Genomic DNA, 14,188 nt, shown 5'->3' on the forward strand with positions numbered 1-14,188 from the left:
GAACAAACCAACCAACATATGCAACTGGTCAGACCATATAGGCACTTGAGAACTGGGGATCTCTTGGCCATTGGGGCCCATAGCATCTAAGATGCCTCACACCTGCCACAGGCCCTTCAGGCGTTTAGGAGAAATGTCTGCTCTGTGTACCAGCTGCCTCCTTTGCAATTTACATAAGTAAATAGATACATCGAAAAATAAATGAATATAAAGCCCATTCCCTCAGTCTCCCCAAACTTAATTCCTGTTCAAATGATGCTACCTGCATTCCTGGAGGAAGGCCATAGGGTGTCACCTTCCACAGTGCACTCTTCCTGGAGAAGAACGTGAAGCAATGGGTGACAGAAAAGAGAAAACACAAGAAGCAGGCTAGTCCCCAGAAAGACTCTGTGTCTTACAGCACCTGAGGTCATCTGGGACAATATAAGATTCAAGATGTCACTGACCTTGGCTTTGATTTCCATCTTCAGTATGGATCCAATTATTGTCATGAGGTCGCTGATAGTGACCAGAACGTACCATCCGTTGACGAATTCCCACTGGTCAGCGCCACACACGGGCTGCTTATACTTCTCCAGAAAGAAGTTTAGAAATCTCTACGGCAAACATGTAAAAAGACATCTTACAAGTCACACTGACCTCCGGAGGCAGAAGACAAGAGCGAACAATTCTGAGCTGGCAGATCCACCTCACAGGGAGACACGGAGCCACAGCCAAATTGAGTTGTCTACTCCCATGTAAGCAAGCATTTGAACATCTGCTAAATTAACCCAAACCCTGAGCACCTATGCTGTCCTTCCAACAGCGCTAACCCAGACTGTGCTCCAAATACTGCAAACTTTGCCCTCATTTAAGCTAATTGATGGCAACCCCTTGAACTAGGATCCTCTTGTGGTCCAGATGAGGGTACTGTGTCCCCAATGCTGTCCCTGAACTTGGCAGAGAGGGACCTCAACCTTAGATACAGAATATTTAGAGGCCTGGAAGGCAGATATGAAGTAGATGTTTACAAAGTGAAAGCCAAGGATCTGGAGAGATGTCTGCTTGAGAACACTGGCTGTTCTTCCAGAGGACCTGGGGTCAGCTCCCAGCACCCACATGGCAGCTCACAACGGTCTGTAGCTCCAGTTTCAGGAGATCTGCTGCCCTCTCCTGGCCTCTGGGGGCACCGCATGTACATGGTGTGCAGACACACATGCATGCAAAACACTCAGACACACAAAATGAAAATATATAAATCTCAAAAAAAAATTTTTTAAAGTCAAAGTGGAAGTCGAGATCAAAGGAAATAGAACATGAGTCATTTCCTGCTCTGAAGTATTTCAGTGTCTTCCTGTTCCCCCTGAGCCTAGTGGGAACCTAGATTCCCACCTCACGCCAGAATAACACATACAGTAAGCTGAAGTCAGTACACACTCCTGAGAAAACATACTTAAACAGGCAAAAAAAAAAAAAAATTACAATGAAACTATTTAAGAAATCAAATCTAATTATTTGTGTTTCTTATAAACCATTTGCCTCCTTCTCAAAGTGAATTCTGACTTGAAGACAGAAAATGCAACCCACGCATGCTCTTAGGGTCATCCCTGAAATAAAATCTTCATTCTGGAAACCTCTAAACACTTGAGAGATCACCACAAATACCTGTAGTTGTTAGCTCAACTTCAAGCCCAGGGAGTGGCACTATTAGAGGGTATAGTATAGCCCTGATGGAGTAGGTGTGGCCATGTTGGAGTAGGTGTGGCCCTTTTGGAGTAGGTGTGGCCTGTGGGTGTGGGTTTTAAGACCCTAGGATAAGGATCCTAGCCGCCTGGAAGTCAGTATTCTGCTAGCAGCCTTAAGATGAAGATGTAGACCACTTGGCTCCTCCTGTACCATGCCTGCCTGGATGCTGCCATTTTGTTCCCTTGATTTAGACAAATGCAGGCTGTTGGCTGAGTGGAGGGAGACAGGGAAGAAGCGCCTCTTACCTTCCTAAGCCTCAGAGCAAGAACAATGGATCTCGTGCACAGGATAAGGGATGCCAGGCAGATCATAATGACGAACACATCAAACACCAGGAGGTAGTGAGTGCTTCTCTGAGCTGCAGAGCAAGGCAGAGTACAAATGTACAAATGGGAAGTACGCCTCGCACACATTGTGGAGACTAGTCTTTTCAGCAAGTGGCAGTCTGAAGGGAAATTCAATGGAAAGACCCTCCTCTCGTGTTAAAGCGGCAACCATCAGAAGCAATAGTACACGGCACTCATGGAGAAGTCCACAGACAAGCTAACACACCCTGGAGGGAAGGGCCATGCACTTACAAACGTAGGCAGTGTTAATCAACGCACTTAAGTTCTTTATAAATATTTACTGCAGAACAGAATCCAACAGAATGCAATCCCGTTGGGCTCCATTTAGAAGAGGCCACCATGGCCTGCGTTGCTTCACACAGCAACACAGACAATGAGTTCCCCTTATCAATTAAGAGAGCAAAGTTAAATGCCACACTGAGAGGTCCCACTTGCGCTCCTGTTTCAGGGTGCACCGTCCAGCCAGAAGCCAGTCTGAGATGCCTTTCCTGTGTGTCTACACCAAGAAAGGAACTCAGGGACTGAGAAGTGAGCGAGTGAGTGAGTGTTGCACAGTGGCTGAGGGGGGTGGGGGGCAAGAGAGGCTGATCTGTAAGCAGAGCTGTTCTCAGACTGCATGGCCCCACATTGTGGCTGCTGCTCCTCCCGGCCTCACTATGACTGGACCGGTCTCCCTTGTCTCTGTTCCTGGCTAGGAGACCATCCACAAGCCACACACACTTGCACTTGGCCAGAGCCGTATTTCACACACACCTGCTCAAATGATTTGTTTTGGGGGATCAAGTTTCAGATTTTTCTTTTTATTGATTAATTCTGTTGCTTGACAGTTTGATATGTTTTTATAACGTACTCTGACCTCATGCCCTGTACTCTCATCTCCCTCTCTTTCTTATCAATACTTAGTCCCCCCCCCTCAGATTCATGGTCTGGTTTGTGACCCATTTGTGTGACCGTTGGCCAGAACATTGTGTCGGAGCCCGGAGGGTTGGAGCCCGGTGGGGTCACAAACGGGAAGCCACCAGAATGCAGTGATTTCTACCTCACTGAATCTGTGTTATGTACAGCTCCTCAGTGTGCTGTAGGCCCCCTGAGCCCCTCCTCCACCCTTGTCTGTCGACCCGCCCGGTCTTACGCATTCCCAGGGAAGGCCTTTGACTCGAAACTGCTGAGTCTGAGGCCGAAATGCCTTTGAAATGGCTGTGACTTACCTAGAAGACATCATCTCACAGCCTCCCTCCTTTCCCCTCCACCACCTTCTCCCCCCACTCCTCCTCTCTCTGCTTCTTGGTTGCAGGTTAAAGTGTGAGCCCTCAGCTTAGGTCTCCATGTCTATGGTCTGCTGCCACGTCTACCTGTCATGGTGGACTTTCATCCTGTAAGCCCCAATAAACTCTTCCTTCTCTAGGTCACCTTAGTCGTGGTGTTTTATCTCAGCAACAAAAAAAGTAACTAACACAGCAACCTATGCTGAATGTGAACTAGTGGGAATTCTCCTGCCTCAGCTTCCCAAGTGTTGGGAACATCCAGCAGCCACTGATTTCTTACCCCACTGAAGCCATATTGCATTTCAGAAAGCTCTTCCAAATCTGAGTTTAGAAAACACTGGTTCAGGAATATATCCTGCCACTCTGCGTAATGACAGCCCACACCCCACTCACTCCACCCTTCCAGATACCTGCTGTGCACAGACACTCTCCCACCGTCTGCCTGAGGGACTCTGACCCGGGCTATCCAAGCTTACTAACTGTCAGCTCTGCAATAAATAAATACCACTACACCCCCATCAGCGGGAGCCCCGCCCACCCCATTCTTCTAAAGCCTCATGTGGCTGGCTATAAACTATAGTATATAAAATATAAGTTCTGGAGAGCAGAAGCGCACTCGGAGAACGCTCCTCGGGAAGCAGATGTCTGTGAACGTGGACATTGCCGGGTTTTGCTTTGAGGAGATGTGGATAATTGTAGATAACGCCAAGAGGAAGCAAGCAGCAGCTGGGAAGCTGGGTGAGCAGGGAGCATCAGAATACTTGGGCAACAGCGGCCAGTGCCCACCAGGTGGCGCCTCTGGCCTCTCTTAGGCAGAGCTTCTCAGTCCACGGCTTCAAATGGAAGAGGCAGCACAACCCATCTTCTAAACTGGTTTCTAAACCTCATATTTTTAATTATTTTTAAAACCCCTTGATTTATTTTAAATTCGTGTTTTCCTAGTGATAAGGTCGAGTTTCTAAGACATGGCCGTAAGAATCACATTTTCGTTATGCGAGGCATGTGCTTCTCTCTGTTGGCCACGGGGGGGAGCAAGAGCTCTTCCGTTCTGGCATGCGTGGTGGGAGGATCATTGGGGAGCCATGAGGCACACTTCCAGTCTCACAGTGACTATTGCAAATCACAGTTTATATATGGTAAAGGTTACGTTCCCCCACACCACCAAGACATAGCTTCAGCCTTTACTTGGACCTGAGGACTGCCTTGTTGGTGCTGTTCTTTGAGTATCTGCTGCGAAATAGAAAATCCATTTTATCAGGAACCCAATCTGTGTGCTTCCTTTAGAGGAATGACTGAAACCAAAGCTAGAAAAGAAAGAGAAAACTTCGAGATCATCAGCCGTTGTACAGCTGAAAAGGAATGAGTCACCTGTTGGAATAAAAACCACGTGACTCATATTTGTCTTTCTGGTCATCTGGCCCAAGTGAGTTCATGTAAACGGAGCTTGACAGTTCACCACACTCAGAGACATCACCCTGACCACTAATAATCAAATCAGGATGCACATATCTTACACTCCTCTTTTGAGACAGGAACACCCCCCCCCAAGTGGTTTAGGCTGGTCTTGAACTCAAAATCTCCCAGTTTCTTCTTGCATAGCTGAGATTACAGTACATGATGTCATCGCTAGCTCAACAAGGCTATTTAAGCATGTGGATCATCGGGTGACTGAGGAGATGTCCCCGTGTTTATTCAAGATGCACTCTGAGATCTCCACTCTTCTCCTTTGTCTAAGGCTTGGATCAGAACATACCTCCTCCAAGAATTCATGATTCCCACTGAGCTCGGTCAAAATGATCATTTCCCTTCCTACTCAGACCTTCCATACTTCCCTGGCTATGGCTACCCATAGCACCGCAACGATCCGGTCACAGAGACCTCCCTCCCTAAGGCCTCTCCTTGCTAATGAGTTGCTGAGCAACTTTGATGACTTCTGCTCCCAGCATTCAGCACCAACCCCCTCAATAAGTACAGCCATTGCTCTTGCTTTGTAGAGAAAACTGCTAAGACAGAGAGGCCAAGCATAGGTCTAAGCCTCCAGCCGTGGCTCACAGAACCAGGATGCAAACCCAGGCCATCTTGCTGCAAAGGCGAACTGCATACACCACTGACTCAAGAAACAATAAACACTTGCTGACTTGGACCACTCGCTCAGGACTAGCGTTTGAACTGTTTTTCTGAAACGTTTTTCCCCACCACCTTCCATACCAATCACGTGGCTTCTCTAAGTCCCCCAAACCTCCTCTAACCCACAGACAACAGGCTGAACGGTACACTTACTAGACCCAGATATGTTCATGTTTTTACACTCTTCGATGTTGGCCTCGCTGTTGAGATAGATTTTGATTTTCCCACTGTGGGCTGTGTTGTCGAAGGTAATCTAGAGACAGAAAGGAAGAGGTTATAGTCCAACGAGGCAGGGTGGGGTGGGGGTTATCAGGTCAACTACTTACAAAAGTCAGCGGTACCCAGATAGAACTCTGATACAGAGATCACAGGGATGAAAATGCCTCTGCACGTGGGTTCTGGTCCAGCTGCTGTTGCTGTGGTAAAACTCAGAGGAAGTCCTGCTTACTGGCTTGCTGACAGCTTTCATTCAGCCTCCTTCTTGGTCCAGCCCAGGACCCATTGTCCAAGGATAGAAGAGCCTCTCCTGCATCAATCAGTAGCCAAGAAGATGCCCCACTGAGATGTTCTCTGGCCAATCTGATCTGGGTAACCCTTCAGTGGGCACACCCTCAGAACACCATGGGCTATGCCAGGCTGACAGCTGAAGCTAACTGGGAGAATTTAGTTATAATTTTTTTTTAATGATTAAAAACTATAGCGTAAAGGATAAAAGTTTTCTGTGGGTGCTGGGGATTTGAACTCAGATCCCCATATTTTATGTATCAAGCCACCTTCCCAGCCCAAGAATAGGGTTTTAGAGAGTTGAAAAGGGTCCATCTTCACAGGGAACAGTCTCTAGATCAGGTACCACCGCATCACTGAAGCAGTTTCCAGTACAACAGTATCTAACATCTGTAGCTGAAGGGCTTACCCTCCACTACAAAGTTGCAGGGAGAGAAACAGAGGCTGACATCAAACAAAGACACTTGCCATATTCTGAAAGAGGTAACAGTCCGGAATCTCTCGGGAATGAACTGCCTGTAGGTCAATTCCTTTGAGGGCAAAGGAGATATCAACTTGCACAAGCCTAAATAAAATACAGTAAAAGGTACAACTGTCAGCGTCACTATCCTAATGTCCGTGCCCCCACCCACCGCCCCAGGCCTCCTCTCCTGGGTATTGAGACTTGACATTGTGTTTACCGATAAAAATCCAGCCTGAAGAAAGATGTCTGTGCCCAGTCCTCGGGTTCCGTGGTGAGCACCTGAAGGTCCAGGTGAATGCAGTCTAGAGCAATGGACAGACAGACAGGGAATGGTCACTCCTGGCCAGAGTCTGATGCTGAAATGAGTCCAGCAGTCATGTGATGAGAAGCAGGACCCTAGGAACGCCCCAAAACGGCTGTCAGAAAATATCAACTAATTACTACGTGGAGCACAGTCACCCTTCAGCAGAGAAGCCGGCAGGTGTCGCTTTCACCCAGGGACCATGTTAACATTGCCAGTCTCCAGAAGCAGGCTTCAGATGCCTCCTGCTATGATGCTCTGGGATACAATGTTTCTTCCCCAGCTACAGTTGTGATTAAACAAAAATGCCCGGCAGAGGAAGTTCTTCTCCTTTATACTGTAGCGTTCAGGAGAGAGCAGATGGAGGCATTTGGGAGAGGGAGGCAGGAACTCTGTGAGTTCAAGGTTAGCCTTGCCTTGGTTCACATAGCAAGTTCCAGGCCAGGCAGGACTACAGAGCCCACCCATAAAGATTAGCTTCTGAACAGCATGGCCCTGTATCATTGCTTCACAGGACAAGGAGGAGATCCAGAGGTAAGCATTGGCAAGGTCATGGAGACCTGGTCGTGGAACTGTGTGACGTCCACGCTGCTCTGCTCTGCTGTCTCTAGTGTGGAGAGGTCTGGGCCTACAGCAAGCTGGCTTCCCATGGGTTCTCTGGATCTCTCTGCTCTCATAACATGAACTCCTAGCTTAAGTCACACTTTAAGTATAATGGGCTTAATAAAAATGTGCTATCCTGGGCCAAACACGGGGCACAGACCTGAACAGACGATTCCATGGAACAGCGTGTTACAGGCAAAGTGCTGTGGCCACGTATGTTATCTGGTTAATGAATTGTGCTCTTTAATCCTCAATGCAAACTGATGGCATGTTACAGGTAAATAAACCAAAGCACAAAGGTCAAGAAACTTTCGTATGGTTGCACAAGTATTTGCTGTCTATCAAGACTTAGACCCACCCATTCTTGCCTCTCCATCCTGAGTTATACCGAGACTGACCCTTCTTCTCCTTGATTTTAGATTCCTTTTCTTGCATACATTAGCAGAAGCCTGCTAATGAGTAACCACGCATGGGTTAATCTTACACACGGGAGGAAGCTCCTTGACTTTCCCTTGAGCTACTGAGAGAATAATCCTTCCATGCGCTCAATGCCAACGACTGCCTATGTAGCCAGCTCCTTTGGTGGGCTAACCTCAGATCTAACTCACAGATAATTCAGTGTGAGTCGATAAACGAAAACCAAACTCCACTTGGTCTACGCAAGCAGTTTTGCAAGTGGAGCTTCAGCCCAATGGGTGGCTGGCAAGATGGGTGGTTGTTTGGATTTGAACACCGGAGGATGATTTAATACATAGCCAAGGGAATGTCATGTTAGTGAGTGGCTGAGATAGGACCACATCTCCTTAACCACAACCACATCCCAAGTGAGTCGAATGTCATCAGGTTTACACCATCTGGAGGCTCCAGCGTTGTGTAAAATCAACCCGCATTTACCTCATTAGTAGGCGTTCTCTAATATATGCAAGAAAATTAAGTATCAGGTAACGTTTAAAATCTTCATACCTTTTAATACACTGATGGACTCTTTTGACAAGTTATAATTAATAAGGTCAGAGGATGCAATGAATACAGTTAGGTAATCTCTATTCAGGTCAAATTCATGGTCAACCTCTCTCCATTTACTCTAAAATATTCCATACACTTACAGAAAGGAAATGAGCGATGTCACCACTGAGGAATTAGTAAGCCCTGGTTTTCAGTCCTGTCCGTCTGCCTGGGCCATTCATATTGACTTTGGCCACATTTCTTTAAGCAATTTTCTCAGAAAATTTAATCAGGAAAAAACAAATATGCACGGCATATGCAGGGCTGGCAAGCAGTCATGTTGTACATCCCACTTGAGTGTCACAGTTTCAGGAGGAAAGTGGCAGAACCAACTTTCAGCCCCAGCTGTGAAGGGCTCCCAGGTTATGGGAGACTTGGCTGAGCTCAGGAAGAGATCCCAAGTGAGCCAGGATTGAGCCTAGCTGCCTGCTGGGTAACTATCCCATCTGCCCTTGGGCCTTGAGGGGCTGCTCACCAGGTTGTGCTAAGACTCAGAAAGCTAAGGCAACTTACAGGACTCAGGAAAATCTGAATGTTACAAGCCATGGCGCCTTCTGAGGTCATGAAAGTGTGAACACTTGCTGGTCAGGTGATTCCCTTAGTGGAACAGGGGCCTGTTGGATGTCGCCTTTGAAAGCTATCACCCCTCCTGGGCAGGCTTTCCACAGGATGCAGCTGCCCTGAGCCACAGAGACTTCTGTCAGTAACCCTGACCAACTCATTGGCTCACCAAGCTCCTGGTGGGTGAAGTCAGCTCTCTGGTCTGTCACTGGTGCCCTATCTGGGAGGAATATACACTCGTTCACTTCTCCTACAAAAGCCACACAACTACCTGTGTCAGGTGAGCAAGGCTGCAGGGCATGAAGACCAGGAATGTTCAGTGGTGGTGGATTGCCCTCCCCAAGATGGCCTCTAATAGCAGCCTGGAAGCCAGACACTGCGTGGATTCTGACCGGCCAATTCAAAGAAACAGGTAAAATCTCCACCCTGTGAGGGGTCCTCTTATGTTATCAAAGAACCTCAAGATCAGATTTAAAAATATGGCTGAACAGACTACATCACGTAACTAAAGCCCACCCCACTCCTAGGACCCCTCCTCCTGAATTGCCAGGTGCTTGAAAGACAAATTGGGTTTAGCTTTGGCACTCCATGGCAGGAAACAAACAGTGAGTGCCTTGGGTTTGTTGACTGAATAGCAAACTTTCAGTCTTAAAGCACACACTGTGTGCTCACATATTCTTTTACATATTTAACCGAATGGCACAAAGTCACTCTACCTGGTTAGCTGGGAAGTTTTTGTAAGGTAATCTCCCAAGAGAAAGAATAATAATTATGAACCACAATTCACCTTTGAAAAACTGTGTATTTTCTAAACAGTAGAGCAGGCATGGTCACAACAGTGGTTCTGGCACATGGGAAGTAGAAGCAGAGGGATCGGTGGCTAAGAGCACTTACTGAAGAATTTTCCAATGTACTAAAGAGACACATCAAAGAGAAACAGTTCTCTCTTCCCATCTCCCAGAGCACGGGGTGGTTTCCTGAGCCAAGGCCTTTGGAGGCAGCCGAGAAAAAGACAGCCTGTGTCAGGGGAGCCTGCTGCACTGAGTTACCAGCACATGGGAGACATTTTGCTCATCACGGGAAATGACAAAGTCACATGATGAAACAGTCACTGCTGTTACCTGTCTCAATGTCACTGTCAATGTTCAGGGTCTCGTTAGAAGAAAACACGGCCCCTGTCTTGTAGTGCTGCTTACAGACCTTCAAGCCAGTTCTATTGTCTTCACTTTCTCCATAGCCAAGGGTTGCCAGGGAAATATTCTTCAGATGATGATACTGTTTTTTAAAAAACACAGTTAAATTATAGTTAAATAAGCACACGGGTTCTCAAAAGCCACAAATCGTACCATACGGAATGTGTTTTCAGTGCTTTTATTGCGTATGCGGTGCTTTTTGGGAGCAGTGTCCAGCTCCACACAGCACAAAGGCATTTTCTTCAGCACAGGGACACACTGCCTCATAGAATGCTACACCAAACCAATATCCTTCAGGACACTGCCAACTTCCTCCCAGCTGAAACCAAGGGCTCACTCCTTTCCCAGACTCTATCTCATATGTGGTCCCTTGGCTCTTCTTATAAAACCCAACCAGCCAAACCGGCCTGAGTAGGGCCACAGGCCTCATCCGGCCGGATCAGCGCCGGGGTAGCGGGAGCACAGGGTTGCCTGACACCCGCCAGCTACCCACGACCCCCGCCGCAGGATTTTGGGACTGCTGGTGAGTGGAACACAGCTTCTGCTCCAGTCCAATCACGCGGGACCTGAGACTGCTCTGGTTGGGGAGAGAGAAATCCGGCCTACATAGGGACACAACCCTCTTCCAGTCAGAAAAGCACGGGGCAGCTGGGGCGCAGGGTCGGCTGACACTCGCCAGCTACCCACGACCCCCGCCACAGGATCTTAAGACTTCTGGTGAGTGGAGCACAGCTTCTGCTCCAATCCAATTGCGCGGGACCTGAGACTGCATTAGTTAGGGAAGCAGAAACCGGCCTGAGTAGGACCACAGGCCTCATCCGGCCGGATCAGCACCGGGGTAGCGGGAGCGCAGGGTTGCCTGACACCCGCCAGCTACCCACAACCCCCCCGCAGGATCTTAAGACTTCTGGAGAGTGGAACACAGCTTCTGCTCCAATCCAATTGCACGCGGGACCAGAGACTGCATTAGTTAGGGAAGCAGAAACCGGCCTGAGTAGGACCACAGGCCTCATCCGGCCGGATCAGCGCCGGGGTAGCGGGGTAGCGGGAGCGCAGGGTTGCCTGACACCCTCCAGCTACCCACGACCCCCGCCCCAGGATTTAGAGACTGCTGGTGAGTGGAACACAGCTTCTGCTCCAATCTTTAAACAGTGACAACGATAACAACTAACCCCAGAGATTACCAGATGGCGAAAGGTAAACGTAATAATCTTACTAACAGAAACCAAGACCACTCACCATCATCAGAACCCAGCACCCCCACTTCGCCCAGTCCAGGGCACCCCAACACACCGGAAAAGCTAGACACGGATTTAAAAGCATATCTCCTGATGATGATAGAGGACTTCAAGAAGGACTTTAATAACACACTTAAAGAAATGCAGGAGAACACTGCTAAACAGGCAGAAGACAATAAAGAGGAAGCACAAAAATCCCTTAAAGAATTGCAGGAGAACACTGCTAAAGAGTTACAAATCCTTAAAGAAAAACAGGATAACATAATCAAACAGGTAGAAGTCCTTACAGAAAAACAGGAAAACACATCCAAACAGATGATGGAAATGAACAAAACCATACTAGACCTAAAAAGGGAAGTAGACACAATAAAGAAAACCCAAAATGAGGCAACACTGGAGATAGAAACCCTAGGAAAGAAATCTGGAACCATAGATACGAGCATCAGCAACAGAATACAAGAGATGGAAGAGAGAATCTCAGGTGCAGAAGATTCCATAGAGAACATCGGCACAACAATCAAGGAAAATGTAAAATGCAAAAAGATCCTAACTCAAAACATCCAAGAAATACAGGACACAATGAGAAGACCAAACCTACGGATAATAGGAGTGGATGAGAATGAAGATTTTCAACTCAAAGGACCAGCAAACATCTTCAACAAAATTATAGAAGAAAACTTCCCAAATCTAAAGAAAGAGATGCCCATGAACATACAAGAAGCCTACAGAACTCCAAATAGACTGGACCAGAAAAGAAATACCTCCCGACACATAATAATCAGAGCAACAAATGCTCTAAATAAAGATAGAATACTAAAAGCAGTAAGAGAAAAAGGCCAAGTAACATATAAAGGCAAGCCTATCAGAATTACACCAGATTTTTCACCAGAGACTATGAAAGCCAGAAGATCCTGGACGGATGTTATACAGACACTAAAAGAACACAAATTCCAGCCCAGGCTACTATACCCAGCCAAACTCTCAATTAACATAGATGGAGAAACCAAAGTATTCCACGACAAAACCAAATTCACACATTATCTCTCCACGAATCCAGCCCTTCAAAGGATAATAACAGAAAAAAAAACAATACAAGGACAGGAACCATGCCCTAGAAACAACAAGAAGGTAATCCCTCAACAAACCTAAAAGAAGACAGCCACAAGAACAAAATGCCAACTTTAACAACAAAAATAACAGGAAACAACAATTACTTTTCCTTAATATCTCTTAATATCAATGGACTCAACTCCCCGATAAAAAGACATAGACTAACAAACTGGCTACACAAACAAGACCCAACATTTTGCTGCTTACAGGAAACTCATCTCAGAGAAAAGGATAGACACTACCTCAGAATGAAAGGCTGGAAAACAATTTTCCAAGCAAATGGCATGAAGAAACAAGCTGGAGTAGCCATTCTAATATCTGATAAGATTGACTTCCAACCCAAAGTCATTAAAAAAGACAGGGAGGGACACTTCATACTCATCAAAGGTAAAATCCTCCAAGAGGAACTATCAATCCTGAATATCTATGCTCCAAATACAAAGGCAGCCACATTCATTAAAGAAACTTTAGTAAAGCTCAAAGCACACATTGCACCTCATACAATAATAGTGGGAGACTTCAACACACCACGTTCACCAATGGACAGAGCATGGAAACAGAAACTAAACAGGGACACAGTGAAACTAAGAGAAATTATGAATCAAATGGATCTGGCAGATATCTACAGAACATTCTATCCTAAAACAAAAGGATATACCTTCTTCTCAGCACCTCATGGCACCTTCTCCAAAATTGACCACATAATTGGTCACAAAGCAGGCCTCAACAGATATAAAAATATTGAAATTGTCCCATGCATCCTATCAGATCACCATGGCCTAAGGCTGATCTTCAATAACAAAATAAATAATAGAAAGCCAACCTTCACGTGGAAACTGAACAACACTCTTCTCAATGATACCTTGGTCAAGGAAGGAATAAAGAAAGAAATTAAGGACTTTTTAGAGTTCAATGAAAATGAAGCCACAACATACCCAAACTTATGGGACGCAATGAAAGCATTTCTAAGAGGAAAACTCATAGCTCTGAGTGCCTCCAAAAGGAAACTAGAGAGAGCACACATTAGCAGCTTGACAACACACCTAAAAGCACTAGAACAAAAGGAAGCAAATTCACCCAAGAGGAGTAGACGGCAGGAAATAATCAAACTCAGGGGTGAAATCAACCAAGTGGAAACAAGAAAAACTATTCAAAGAATCAACCAATCAAGGAGCTGGTTCTTTGAGAAAATCAACAAGATAGATAAACCCTTAGCCAGACTCACTAGAGGGCACAGGGAAAGCATCCTAATTAACAAAATCAGAAATGAAAAAGGAGACATAACAACAGATCCTGAAGACATCCAAAACACCATCAGATCCTTCTACCAAAGGCTATACTCAACAAAACTGGAGAACCTGGATGAAATGGAGAAGTTCCTAGACAGATACCAGGTACCAAAGTTGAATCAAGATCAGGTTAATGATCTAAACAGCCCTATATCCCCCAAAGAAATAGAAGCAGTCATTAATAGTCTCCCAACTAAAAAAAGCCCAGGACCAGATGGGTTTAGTGCAGAGTTCTATCAGACCTTCAAAGAAGATCTAATCCCAGTTCTTCACAAACTATTCCACAAAATAGAAACAGAAGGTACTCTACCCAACTCATTCTATGAAGCCACAATTACTCTGATACCTAAACCACAAAAAGACCCAACAAAGATAGAAAACTTCAGACCAATATCCCTTATGAATATTGATGCAAAAATCCTCAATAAAGTTCTTGCTAACCGAATCCAAGAACACA

General features: G+C 46.2%; 1 protein-coding gene across 1 annotated transcript in view; it reads right to left on the reverse strand.

The window, feature by feature from the left end:
* Positions 1-14,188, reverse strand: part of Mcoln2 (mucolipin TRP cation channel 2) — a 49,096-nt gene that overhangs the window by 12,596 nt on the left and 22,312 nt on the right. The window contains exons 4-9 of the mRNA XM_021158221.2: positions 10,023-10,176; positions 6,649-6,733; positions 6,437-6,533; positions 5,618-5,717; positions 1,971-2,083; positions 447-596 (exon numbers count right to left, since the gene is read on the reverse strand). Of these exons, the coding sequence (XP_021013880.1) occupies positions 447-596; positions 1,971-2,083; positions 5,618-5,717; positions 6,437-6,533; positions 6,649-6,733; positions 10,023-10,176 (699 nt within the window). The remainder of the gene's footprint in view (positions 1-446; positions 597-1,970; positions 2,084-5,617; positions 5,718-6,436; positions 6,534-6,648; positions 6,734-10,022; positions 10,177-14,188) is intronic.

Source organism: Mus caroli, unplaced genomic scaffold, assembly GCF_978045245.1.
Source record: "Mus caroli unplaced genomic scaffold, Mus_caroli_1 scaffold_3, whole genome shotgun sequence".
In the NCBI taxonomy this organism is placed as follows: domain Eukaryota; kingdom Metazoa; phylum Chordata; class Mammalia; order Rodentia; family Muridae; genus Mus; species Mus caroli.